This window comes from Diaporthe citri (assembly GCF_014595645.1).
Source record: "Diaporthe citri strain NFHF-8-4 chromosome Unknown scaffold_9, whole genome shotgun sequence".
NCBI lineage: Eukaryota > Fungi > Ascomycota > Sordariomycetes > Diaporthales > Diaporthaceae > Diaporthe > Diaporthe citri.
In genome coordinates this window covers 2063956-2077368 of record NW_025064854.1, presented here as the reverse complement: position 1 = coordinate 2077368, position 13413 = coordinate 2063956, and the positions used below count along the sequence as shown (strand labels likewise).

The 13413-nt window shown below is 55.4% G+C and overlaps 3 protein-coding genes across 3 annotated transcripts; 1 reads left to right on the top strand and 2 right to left on the bottom strand.

The window, feature by feature from the left end:
* Positions 1-3090: 3090 nt before the first annotated feature.
* On the top strand, positions 3091-5408 carry INS49_015668 (uncharacterized protein; the record flags this gene model as incomplete). The annotated part of the gene is made up of 3 exons (XM_043176347.1): positions 3091-3884; positions 3944-4388; positions 4461-5408. 3 exons carry the CDS (start codon positions 3091-3093, stop codon positions 5406-5408), a joined length of 2187 nt encoding a protein of 728 aa, XP_043019802.1.
* Positions 5409-6411: 1003 nt separating this feature from the next.
* Positions 6412-9200, bottom strand: INS49_015667 (uncharacterized protein; the record flags this gene model as incomplete). The annotated part of the gene is made up of 2 exons (XM_043176346.1): positions 6412-8156; positions 8234-9200. The coding sequence occupies 2 exons, from the start codon at positions 9198-9200 to the stop codon at positions 6412-6414; spliced, it is 2712 nt and encodes a 903-aa protein (XP_043019801.1).
* A 578-nt stretch (positions 9201-9778) lies between these two features.
* On the bottom strand, positions 9779-11200 carry INS49_015666 (uncharacterized protein; the record flags this gene model as incomplete). The annotated part of the gene is made up of 2 exons (XM_043176345.1): positions 9779-10522; positions 10613-11200. The coding sequence occupies 2 exons, from the start codon at positions 11198-11200 to the stop codon at positions 9779-9781; spliced, it is 1332 nt and encodes a 443-aa protein (XP_043019800.1).
* Between the last annotated feature and the right edge of the window lie 2213 nt (positions 11201-13413).

Here is a 13413-nt window from a genome sequence, read left to right as displayed (position 1 = left end):
GACGTTACTAAGTGCTGCAGTACAGTTAAGACAGCATGATCAATGCTTGCCACGCTGGTGCACCACTCTTCGTTGTTGTTGCTGTTGCCACCGCAGTTGCCATTCCTGTTCCCATAGCTGGCTGCGGTCGTGGCTGTGTGTGTGTGTTGTCTCTTCGACGCGAACCAATCCCTGACGACCAGGTCGAGCTGAACAGAGGTCTGGTTGAAGATGGACACCTCCGTGGCTGCTCGTTCGAGTCCCGGAAACGTTGTGTGACCCGCAAAGACCCCATCAGATCAGGGCAGATTTGCTAATAAGCTGTGTGTCTGGTGAATATAGGCAATCAGCAGGGAGGCGGCCCAGACAAGACAGGCTCATTCCCGGGTCGCTGGGGCAAAACCTCGGCTTTGCTGGCATCGTTGAAAAAACACAAGAGAATACCGAAGCCCTGGGATCCAGGCACCACAGGGTCTGTCTCGTAATGTCGTCAGCTCGGCCTCGCATCAATCTCATGTTTCTCCCCAGCCCTACCAGGGGAAGCGGCAAAACTGACTGCAGCAGGCTATCGTCGTCATCGCCACGGCATAATATCCCGTATGCGTTACATGCAGGTCATACAGTACAGCTTATGTATCGTAGTACGAATTCCCTCTGTACGTATATCCTACACAGTGGGATTTGACTATTACCTCGGCACGGCGAGTAGGCTTAGTAGTGCACGAAAGAGGCACGAGCGGCACAGCACCAGTACGGGGTACAGCAGAGCGGAATCAGGTGCTCTCGGGCTCCGGGGGAAGTGGGAACAGACAGGCCAGGCAGGGCGGACAGGCGGTTCGTCGTGTTGCTGCTGCAGGGATGCGATTCCGCATTCCACTGCAGCACGAGGTGACCAAGATCCCCTGATGAAGAAGTCCTTTCCTTTTTTTCTCATTGACACATGTCACGAGATGCTGAACGACAAGATCAGTCAGTCTGTTGTTCTCCATGGGCTTTCGGACAGCCTCGCCTGGTGGCTTCCCGACTCAGCAGCCATTCTTCCCACTGTGCAGACTGTGTGCCACCAACGAGAGCCCTGTGGGCCACTGAGACACGCGAAATGCCATGCATGCTGCCCAGGTGGTCAGGCCAATAACAGGCGCTGGCTCAGGCTCAGCCCACCCGGGGTAATGTCAGCTTTTAACAGGAGCGACGTACCCCATCTGATGCGTTAGAGTGTGCTCCGTCAGAACTACGCGTACGAGTGACCACGCCCTGTTAGCAGGGGCCGTCGGGTTCCGAGAGGGCGGAATAGACGCCTCGGTAGCAAAAGTCTAAAAGTACAGCACGAACCCCAGAATACAACGTTACCCGCAGCGCAGCGTGCGCCCACAGTGATGAGTGGCAGAAGCAAGATGAGACAGGCGCGAGAGATTGCGATCGAATGCCTCACTCGAAGATAGTTGCCCGTCTGGGAGAGACCTGAAGCAGAGCGAGCCATCAACTCCATCAACAGGCAGACACTCTCCGACGCTCTGGCACATCCGGGGGCAATTAACGGGCTCCATTCTTTATTTCTGGAATAGACTATCCACAACAAAACAGCAATGCCGGCAGCTGAGTCTCGTCTCGATATCTTTCCCTCAATTAGGTTCGAAATGCCGACGGGAGTCGGGACTCGGTCGGGCCAGCCTGGGGCAGGCGTGTGATTGATGATTGAGGATTACTGACTGACTGACTGACCGACCGACCGACTGAGGTTCGTGAAATGACGGTGAAGCACCGTAGACGTGATGGGACGGCCGAGCACAAGCACGAAGGACTTGGCCTGCCTGAGCGGGTGGGCGACTGACCGACTGACTGGTGACTGTCCACTTCAGCCCGCAGAGCAAAGCCACCCGAGCCCAAGCCATGAGACTATAGACTACAGAATACGCTGTGGTAGCAAGAAGAAGGTAAGCTGATATCTACAGTAGTCTAGTCTGGTCACTCAATTGATGCTGGTCTGCGCCACCCCATCAGACGGACAGAAGACAAGAGAGGCCAAGACGGACAGGCATGACGGACATACTGTGTGGTGAGAGTGGTGATGAGCCTTGGACCTGGGCAGCTGCCCTTCCAAGTCCCAGTCCCAGTCCCAGGGCCAACCCCCACCGCCCCTGGTCCCTGCCACCTTCCCTGGTGCTGGGCCGCTGGCTGGCCGCTTCACCCAATGTCCATGCAGCTCCGACCTGGGGGAAGGCGCTCATCCCGGTCTGGCTGGCCTCGGCTAGGCTCAGCTGGGAGTTAGTGCGCCGTCCCCCATCCGTAGCCCCTTCCCATCTTCCGCACTTCCACTTTCTCCTCATTTTCCCGCCCACTGCCCACTCCAGACGCCCTCCTCACTGGCCTGTGCCTGGTCGCCTGCTCCTCTCCTCCCTCTCTCAATTTGGCCTGGCCTGCTGGTCTCTTTTACCCCCCCTCCCCCCCATTTTACCATTCCCCAGTCTTGCCTCGACTCGACTCGACTCGACTCGCCTGACCGACTGACAAACTTGAATCTCCTTCCACACCATTCTCTTTTCCTCGTCATCGCGAAAACCTCAGCTCGAGTCCTGGTATATTGCTGTTGGGTTTTCTTTCCTTTACGCTCCTCTGCAATAGCCTGAATACAACTCCTCGTGACGTCTCTTTTTTTGTGCGTCTCGCCTCGCCTGCAGCCTGCACACGCGACCGCCCACCGACCGACCGACCAGCCGTTGGAGGACCCGTTGGAACCGCTCCCCCGGATTGTCTCCCCCGCGATTTCGATTTGGGTTCCCAAAGCCACTCACACAAACTTCGACGGCCCGATTACAATCCCCCCTTCCTGCATGAACCCCAGCTGTGCGCACCACATCTCCGAGCAGACTGCATGCCATTTTCGCATTGAGGATTAGCCAACCCGCTTGTATTCGACACGTCGAATGCCCTCAGCATTCGGGGCCGCGGAGGTTCTCATCACCGGCCACCTGCCACGAGGTCTCCCGACTCCTCCCCGGGAGCCACAGTAATCTGGGCTCATCGACCGAGCGAGCAGCGAGGAAACTCGTCTCAAACCACTCTCGTCACGACTCACCGGAATTGTGAATCAGAGTAAACACCACGCCAAAAATGACCTCAGGCACAATGACGACCGCCGTCAAAAGGGCCTGTGACGCCTGTCACCGTCGCAAGGTTAAGTGCGACGGCGTCAACCCCTGCCGCAACTGCCACACGGCCCAGCTCGGCTGCACTTACCACGCGATTCCGCAGAAGAAGGGACCAAAGGGCTCGCGAGCCAAGGTAATCAGCGAATTGCGTGAGACGCAACGCCAAACCAGCCTCTCTGCACAGGTCCAGAACCGCATGAATGGCGTAAACGCACCTCCAGCGGTCCCGACGCTGGCTCCCACACCGGGGCTCTTGACCGGCGACATTGTCAAGGAGTGCATCGAATTCTTCTTTGCCAACATGTACCCGAACATGCCAGTCCTCAGCCGCCACCGCCTCGAGCAACAGGCTGTGTACATGGACCAGAACCTGGATACTTATTGCTTGCTGGCCGCACTGTCCGCTTTCATGATGATCCAGCCCGGCATGAGCATTCCAGGTGACCCGTATGGACTCGACAGTATGCCAGGTGCGAATATTGTGTCCAGCACTGTCCTGCTGGAGGAAGCGATCCGTGTGCGGAAGGGATACGACTACACCGAGAATCCCACCTTGAACACCCTCTGCACGAGCTACTTCCTCTTTGCATGCTTCAACGGGCTGGAGATGCATGAGAAGGCCTGGTTCCACCTGCGAGAAGCTGCGACGATGATCCACATCATCGGGATGAACAAGGAGGAGGCTTACATCCAGTTTGATGATGTCGAGTCTTCACGAAGGAGACGCCTGTATTGGCTGTTCTTCGTCACGGAGAGGTGGGCATTTCGCTCTCTCATGTCACTGTCTTCTCACGCTAACTTGCTGGGCCCCACAGAGCCTATGCACTGCACCGAAATAGACCGGTGACACTACAGGCATCCATCAACCCACCGGCGCTCGGCGATGACCCGACTGACCACATGGCGCACCAGCTCAACAGCTTCATTCATCTTTCCAATCTGTTCCGCCCATTTGATGATGCGTTCCTCGGGATGTGGAGTAAGAACCGCGGCAACTGGCCCTCTGCTTACCTGAACAACCTGCATAAGCAGCTCGCAGAAATCATCCCCGCCTTCCACAGCTACGGCGACTCGCAGTACCAAGATATCAGGCATAACCAGCAGTGGCTGAAGACAATGATCTGGCAATTGAATAGCAACGGCGCTCACGGCGAGGACCAAACGGTGTTCCAGCAATACTCCGCAAACATGGCAAGCAACTTGCTTGCCGGCATCTCATCCATGCCTCAGCAAAACTCCGAGAGCTTGAATGTATCATTCGTATGTTCACCCACATCCAGACATCCAGGTGTCTGTCTCCCTGCATATCCCCCGCTAACGCATTGGAACCAGTTGACAAAGCTCTTTGATGTCGCTTGCTCCCTGACAGAGGTCCTTGTCTTGTATCCTGCTTCCAGAGACCCCTTCTCACCCGGCCCACATGAACAGCTCAACCCGTTGTTGAACGTTCTGACGGTACTACGGAATGGGGACTACCGCTTCGTGCCTCTGCTCATCAGCAAGATCAACGAGACATTGCCGAAACTCGCCAACCCTATGCTGCAAAACGTGCCGGACAATGTCGCCACCAAAGCTTGCAACATGGACATCTTTGATGGCTTTGGCAACGCTGGAATGGCTCAGCCCCCCTTGATGGACGACTACGAGAAGAAATACACGCCGCGCATGGAAGATGCACCAGTCGATTCTGGAAGCTCGCAAGGAGGGTCGGCGTCGAACCACGAAATGAACTCCCCGTTCATGAGCTCGCCGCCAGCCACATCCCCAGGCGGCGAGTATTCGCACGGCCTCACAGAGAACTATAACTCCATGTCAGGGATCATGATGAACCCGATGGGCGCGTCATCGTCAATGAATGGACAACCGCCTGCCCCCAATCCGCCACAAACACCTCATACACAACACCAGCCGCAACAATCAATCTCGTCGATGCAGAACATCAACACGCACCTGCAACACGACATACAACAACACGGCCTGGGCACTCCCCTCGACCACCCACCGAACATGAGCGTCGATCATCAAAATCACAACTTCGGCCAGCAATTCAGTAACGGCATCGCGTACATGAACGCGATGTCTCAGGGCATGAACACAAACAGCGTGGTGAGCCGCCAAGGGCCGTCCCGTACGAGTAGCTTCGCCATGGGTCCCAACCAACACACCATTCGTACGGTCGCCGACTTTCAAGCCCTGCAGAGAGCAAATTCGGATATCAGTACGATGAGCTCGTTGGGTCTGAATAATGGCCTGGGGGCGGACATGGACTTCATGCGGTAGTCTCGATTGGTGGGCGTCCTATCAGAATTTTCGAGCCGTCAGTGTTTGACTGGCGCAGCGCTTCGGCGGCGGTGACCTCTTTTGCCTTTGCATCTAGCGATTATTTATTGTGATCTTTTCGCTTCTTCAACTTACTTTTTATCTTTTACCTGATATAAGGGCTCATTTTGGATTGGACAGGGAGGCACGCATGAGGCATGACATTTTATCAAGACCAAAAGAGACGGCAAAATTGGATATATATTCCGGCAGCATTTCTCATGCCGAAGATCTGGGAGGAGCCTTTGTATTTGTCGAGTCGGATTCGACGTTAGTTGGAAAGATCCAGCTATGACACCAGGGTGTTTTGGGAGCGTGATGCGTCATTTTCTCGATGACTGCTGCGTTGGACAGCGGTCCTGTGTATACTCTACGCGTCGGCAGTTTGTCTTTTCTTGTCTACATCTGCACTGCTGCTATGAGTGGGTCGAGTGCGCGCAGGTGCTGTCACGCACGGTACTGGCCTTGGGATGGAACTCGGTTGAACCGCAAAGTTATACGTTAGCTCAGGAATGAAGAACAAAAGAACGTTCATTACGATATTGTGTGCATGACTCCTGGTTCGAAGTGATTTGTGATCGGGATTGGGGATGTGTGGACGGGTATGTGTTGACTGGTGTGTTGCTCTGTGCGGGCCGATGTGGCTTTCACCCGTTGCTGAGAACAGCTACTTCCCCGGCCTCATCGGGCCTATTCATAAACCAGGAAACGATCCTTCGACGAGGCGGCTCCCACCGATCATTGGTCCAACACCGCGACATATTAGTCTGCCTGCATGTGTGCATCTTGTGCTTCCTGGGCAGTCCCAATGTGGCTGGATGGCCGTCCGCTCGACCAATTGTTTGTCTAATTACCCTCCGATGGCAGCGGTGGGCCGGTTTAATTCGGGAGTTTCTTGTCTATCATCACATGTGCTATCAAATAGTTACCCTCCGATCCACCAGTTTCGAAGCTCGTCAACTGATCAAACCAGCCTGATTTGCCTCGCCACCATTCTCGAGAAGTGCTGTTCCAACTCGCTGCCTATGAACGCCCCGTCGGACGCGTATAACCTTTCCAACGGCTCGAATCCTTCCCAATTCACTGCAGGCAGGGGTGGCTCCAAGGGCTTGTCTTCCCCTGAAACATGCAAATCTCCCATGCCTTCTCTCACCTTGTCCACCTCTGCGTGTGTAGAAGGTGTTGGCTGGTCGCCGTCATTCTCTGTCTCGACTTCGGTGATTCCTGGCTGTTGATCCCCTTCACTGAGCTTGGAGCCCCCAGGCGGGCTACTGTCACCGGGAGGGGCACTAGGACTATCCTCCGCTTTCATTTGACGTCGATACCTATCCCTCCTGATACTCTCCCAGCTATCGTAGCTTTCCCCGAGGAGACTCCGCAACTTGTTCCATTGGTCTGTGGATCCTGCTTTCTCTGTAATCTTGCCATCAACGTCACGAGACCTATACAAGATCGGGAGGCAGTGCGTTCCGCGGCAGCTCATGGTGCCCACCCTCTTGAACGTCGTGTGGTCGCTGCCCACGGGTTCCACCAGTAGCCCATTTATTCTTGTCGGGTAAGTCTCATCGGGACCATCTATGGAGACCGGTAGGAAATATGCCGATACAGATTCTGGCCCAGAATGCCCCGTAAAAGGCATATCGAATGAATAGGTAAATGTGTTATTGTCGCCCGGCGGATCGTAGGAGCCCACCTCCGTACCTCCGTCGCCAACTGCCAGCTTATTGTCCTTGGCTCCTCCGACGGCCAGCATGTACCAAGGTTTCGCTTCATAGTCGGGCTTTATCTCGACGGGTCGCAGGTAGCATCTCAGGTCAAGACATGCCCCACGGAGAGACGCGGTAGGCTCAGAAGGAATCACGGGGTCTGCCGTGACATCCAACACCTGCGTGACCGGGAGCGAGGAGGTCCCGTGGGGAGGGAAGTCCGAGATTGGCCCGTCTATGGACAACCAAGACCACGAGGGGGCAACGTAGCCCTCGGAATCGACACGCCCGCTGGAGTCAGCGGACTTCCAGAGCAGGCTCTGGGGCAGCAGCGACCTCCACATCCCGGCCACGTACGCGTCCCGGGGCAGCAGCACCTGGATCTCCCGGGCCAGGCCGGACAGCGCCACGGCCTTGTCGCCGGCGTGGCTGAGCTTCTTCTCCGAGTACGACCGGCACAGCATGTCCCACGTGTCATAGACCTCCTTCCCCTCCGCTCCGCCACCGCCGCCGCTCAGGCCCTGGCCTTGATATTTTGGCCGGCCGCCGAATAGCACCGGGAACGCCGCGCAGCCGCGCGGGAACGTCTCGCACGCGAACTGGGAGGCGCCCCCGGCGCAGCACTCCCAGACGGCCTCCCTGCTCGTGAAGTGCAGGACGCGCCGCGACAGCTGCCTCTCCTGAAACACCCAGGCGCGCCTCGCAAGCGGGGCCTTCGTGACGGCTTCAAAAATTCCCGTCGAGTCCGGGGTCAGCCAGTGACCCTGACCCGGGTTGCTGCTACCGTCCTCCCCCTCCCACGCTGGGGCCAGGCGGAGGCGCATGGGCAGCACGGCGAGGGGGTCCCGGTCGCGGAAGCAGCCCCAGCGGGCGTCATTGGAGTCGTCGGCTGAGATGTTTAGGAGGGCGGTCTTGTAGACGTTGTACATCATCACGGCCTCGCGCTGCCAGTCTTGGGTGCTGTCTTGGATTATGCAGAGGGAGTCGATCCATAGCCATCGGCCTGTTTGGGCATTGTGTCAGCTGTGTGATGGCAGATAGATAGGTAGTCTCGGGTGTTTGGGGGCTGAGAATACTGACACTTGAACCACTCGGCAACCTCCAAGGCCTCCTTGAACGTCTTTGGGAGTAACGATATGTTCAAGCCGGTGTCCTGCCTTTCTCTCAAGTTCTCAATCGTCAAGATAGGTAGTGTTACGGCCCCCCAATTACCCCAGCAGTGACTGAGGGTCACATATTGCTTGCTCGAGACAAACTCTTCTGGGTGCTCATGGGGCAGAACAAGTCTGAGCTTCCCAGTCTCACGCGCATAGGCGACATCCAAGAGACGCGTCGGAAGCCAGTCTCCCTGACCCTGGTTGCACTGGCCATGGCTCCCATCCTCGTTGGCCAGACAAACATTGAGCCACTCGACGGCCAGGTCCCGAGTCTGCTGCGAGTTGGTGCTGCTGGACCGCTCAAGGCCGCCGTCGCTCCCATTCCCAGCACCAGTGAAGAGTTCAGTCCCGTGCTCGGAGCAAGGCCACAGCTGCAGCTTCAGGAAGTTCCAGTAATTGTCCGTGGAGCGCGGGTGACCGCCATGCGTCAGCGCGAAATGGAGGCGCGACAATGCCTCGTCCGACTTCCAGCACATCTCGATCCTGGACTGCCCGACGGACTCGAGGCTGATCCTCTTGGTGCGCAGGTCCGACATGAGGAGCACGCACAGGTGGCAGCTCTCGTCCTCGCCCTGCTGCAGCGTGTCGGCGCCGTCGTGGAGCAGGCAGGCCGAGGGGAGGCCCTCGACTGCGCCGCCGCCGCCGCCGCCGCCCGAGGCCCAGGTCTCGAAGTAGTAGGAAAGGTAACCCAGCGCGCTGCGGCAGGTGCGGCAGAGGTGTGTCATGGAGCCGACTGCTGCCTGGTGGGAGGGATCCCGCGTGTCGGGCGGCGGGATGACCACGAAGAGGTCGACATCTTTGGTGTCGAGGGATCCGGCGCGGACGATGACGAAGGTGTTGATCTTGTTGTTGACCTTGAGGATTTCCTCTGTGCTCAGTCTGAACGACATTTTGGGCCTTGCAGTGGTGTTTGGCCAGTGGTAACGATTGTGCGTTGGGCTGAAGCTTTAAGAATAAGCACTTGGGCTGGTTCCGCCTTTGAGCCCCATCAAGTCTAGCCAATCACTTAATGCGGGTCATGGGAGCCCTGGCTGAAGGATCTCCTTTGAATGTTTGTGTTCGTCAGACTTGAACTGCATCCTTCTTCCAAGGTTGCTACACAGCTCACCAACTACTGACTTGGTACCACTGTTGCCTGCTGCTACATTGATGCAGGCAGAAAATACATCAGAGTCAGGGGTCACTTTCACTTGTTGATCATCAAAGCACCTGGGCACTGGTGTCAAGAATGGACACAGACTGAGGGAGATGTTCATTGAACTATTATCACATCCCTTCCAAAAAGTGACACCTGCAGCGCTCTTGAATGAGCCCACTTGATAGAGCGTCAGCCACTATTATCCTGCTCGTGTTATGAGCTCCTCTCTCCACTTCTGACTGTGAAGTGACCATCCTCCTGTATGGGCTGATAGATAGAAGCCGAAAGGTGAAAAGTGTCCTTTGAGGGGGGCTCGTCGCACTCATGGCATTACACGGTCCAACCACCCTGGACTCTAGCCTTCCACACCCTGATCTGCTGTGCCTCCGCCTGAATCAGAGGGTCATCGGGAACAAGCTCGGCGGCACGATTGATCTTCCGCTCGGCGAGATCAACATTCAGCTCGAAGAGGCGGAGTCCCTGAGCCAGGCTGTAGCAGACTCTGGCCAGCTGCTCGTCGCTCGGAGTCCAACCAGTACCGAGAAGTGTTCCAACCTTTTCGGCATCTGAACAGGCCCTCTGCAAGTCTGTTGCCAAATAGTCCATGCGGCGCATGAGGTCGCCGGGCCTGTCATTCCACTCCGGCGTATCCACAAAGTAGCTCCAGCCCTCACTGATCTGGATCTGCAGGGGAATTCCCCGCATAGCCTCGAGGGAGCTCTGCGCCTGATTGCTCTCGATCTGGAAGGCCAGCTCGCTGACACGGTCGGTGAAGTCCCCCCCGCCGGCCTCTTTGAGACGTGGCCACGTTCTGCGTTTGCTTGCTTGGAGAAGTGAGAAGGTCGCATCCTTCCAAATCTTGGAGGCCTTTTTTTGGTCTCCGCCGTGAAGGGCCTGGTCCCCGAGCTCTTTCTGGTGCAGGAGGTCTTCAAGGAATTTCTCGGGGTCCGGGGGTGGCGGTTCCTCCTGAACTTTTGCAACAACCTCCTCGGCCAGGTCTGTTTGCACATGGCCGTCGATGTTGAAGTCATCAAAACCTCGGAGCTCCCTGGTGTACGGCTCGAGGAGGCGCTCCTGGGAGACCAAAGTGTCAGCCACTGTTTCTGCCTGGCCCACAAATACGGCATTACGGCAAGCAGAGTGTCATATGATGGGAGTTCATACCTGATTCTTGCGGTTGAGAAAGTGTGGGCTCAAGGTTACTGCGAAGGGGTTGTGTATAGTAACCTCGTGCTTCGAGTGGACGAAATGACGGCCCAACAAGTCGAGCCGAGTTACGGCCTTGCAGAACTGTGGAAGGTCTCGGTGCAGTAGGATGAGATCGATTCGACCAATCCTCCTAAAATTGGCGTTTGAGTTGTTGAAAAAGTCAACGAGATAGAAGTCAATGAAGTGTGTCATGACGACATGGTCCTTGAAGACAGCGGCACAATCACGCCTTGCAGTGACCACAGGCACCTGGGAAGGGAGGAAAAGGGCTCGGATAATGTGGCGAGCTCTGACGCCGATTTTGACGAGGACAAACTGGTTTTCCTGGAGCAGGACCAGCTTCGCCTCTTGGTAGATCTGCTTGTTGGCGAGCAGAATGTTGGCCTCGATTCTGCGGCGCATGGGGGCAAACCGAACCGTGCCATTCACCAGAATGTGGCCAGGCGCAGCATCCTTTCGCCAGTCGCAAAGCATTCCACGGTAAATTTCATCACGAACCTCCCGAGGGAGGTCCAGAAGTCGGAAGGGCTCGCTGATGGGCATGTTGATTCCCAGGGCGATTGCGTGGATTGCGAGTGTCAGATCGTAGTCGCGTTTGTTGTTGTTGTTGAAAGATCAGAAGCAGTGACTGCGGGGTTAAAAGGGAATCTCTAATCGATACTGTGAAGTCTGAATCCATTCACATGGTGAAAACATCACGTGAACACGTGCCGTCGATATCTGTGGGAGTGGTCCCGCCGCTTTGACCATGTTTCGATATCTCTGGTGGTGCAGGATACAAGCAAGTGTACCCAAGCCATCACAGTAGTTCACCTCCCTTATGGCAGTGAATGGGGAGGTCACGTGAATAGGGGGTCTATGCCCTACGTACGTCTTTAAAAAGAGTGCCCTCTGCCCCTTCTGCAGTCAGATTCCAGCCATCAGGCCCACTTCGAATACAAACAATCGCATGTTTGCCAGACCCGGCCTTTCCTGCCACATCCCTCAACAGCTCCGTGAAAGAATAGACCCAGAACAAGCCTCCTCGACATCAGTTGGAAAGATTGAGGTCAGCAGTCGTTGCGGCCCCGCACTGACAGATCCATATCACCCAAGTGAGTCATATTATGAGGCTGAAGACATTGAATATACAATCTCTGACGGAGTAACCTAGTAAGCCGACCACAAAGTCCTTGATATTGGCTTACTCATTGGATCTTGACACTATCCTCAGGCGAAATTCAGCCTACTAAATAAGAGCCCTCCCTGAAGTCTGTTTTGCAATGGGCTATCTCTCGCTTGTTGGCTTAGCCTAGCAGCCATTACGGTCCAGGCTAGGGAAGATGTTAGAGATGAGAGCGCAAGGAGAAGAGCAAACACGAAAAGGATCGCCTGGGTGATCCGAGCCATGAGCACCGGAAGAAAGCGAAGGCCAGGCACAGTGGTAGAATGGAGGCGGTCGTATTTAAGGACCTATTGGTTAGGTATATGCCAATAGCCAATGAGATGGTTATAGTAGAGTCGGACCAATTGGATCTGTCCTTCCCCAATCGGTGGAAGTATAAGTAGGTACCAGAGGCCTTGTATAATGTTATATAACGCACGGTGGATTACTTAGAGAGCATAGGAAGCACTTCCAGTAGCGGCATCCACTCCCTCATAGCCGGTCCAGGGCCAATAGTTGCAACACTCTATGTACACTTTTTAGTGAATCTCCCCTTTCATCATGTATGATCCTGGGATACAAATGCAGTCATTAAGTGGCTATTGAACTTTCAAGTAACTCTGGCTGCCGGCATAGTCTCAGTAGGTAAGCATTGTCGTCATTTGGCGTGTGATTCAGATTATCTTTTATGACCTGCAACACGTGCGGTTCTAAGTAGGTTTGCTAAGGACTGCCGGCATCTTTGCAGCATGGTCATGCAAAAACATCACAAATTTTACTCGCATGATGAGAAGATTGTGGTCTAGAGGGGGGAGACATGACCCGGGGGTTTCATACGGTTTCCTTGCTTGTCCGCCTCAGCAGGAACATAATACCAGTGGCAGACAATCAGCTTCATCCACGGGAAGGACGGCACACGTGCTGCAAGACATGCCGCTCCAGTACTACACATGGAAGTAGAAGCATGTGTACGGCATCGAAGGTAACAGAAATCCAGAACCTTGGAATACCTCATAGTCTGCTGTGTGAGTCGATCGAGATGAGGTAGGCAGCAAGGATTCTGGGACATGGTGCATGGAGATCAGCCGTTTTTCTTACCGGATGCAGGCATAGCGCAGTCCGATGATGCAGAGCGCATGGGTGCGGTATTGCGTAGGCTGACGCTGGCTCAGTAGGGCAAACGAGGGCTGGCGTGTGGGCAGGCCCAGACCCCAAATGGCCAAGGGTCCTGTTCCCCACTCACATCGGGCCCGAAAGCCTTTGACGTCAGTCAGCCCTCGAGAGATCCTGTTTTTCTGGGGCCTGCTGATGCTGGGATAAAGCAGCGGCAGCGTCCCAGATGAAGCTCTTCCCCGCGATCCCTTACTTTAAATTTTCCTCGTATAGCCTTCTCAAACTTAACAGACTGCAAGATAATCCTCATCTCCTAGACAACTAGCCAAGAAGTGCAGTGTTGATATCTTGAATCATACACCAAGAATACCAAGAACATCCCTGACTTGAGTCAGCTCTTATCACTTACACGACATCTGGAGGCCCACGTCCCAGATCCAGTAACCCGACCCACAACAATCACCTTCTTCTCCGCAACCAGAACCACAAATCGCCCAAT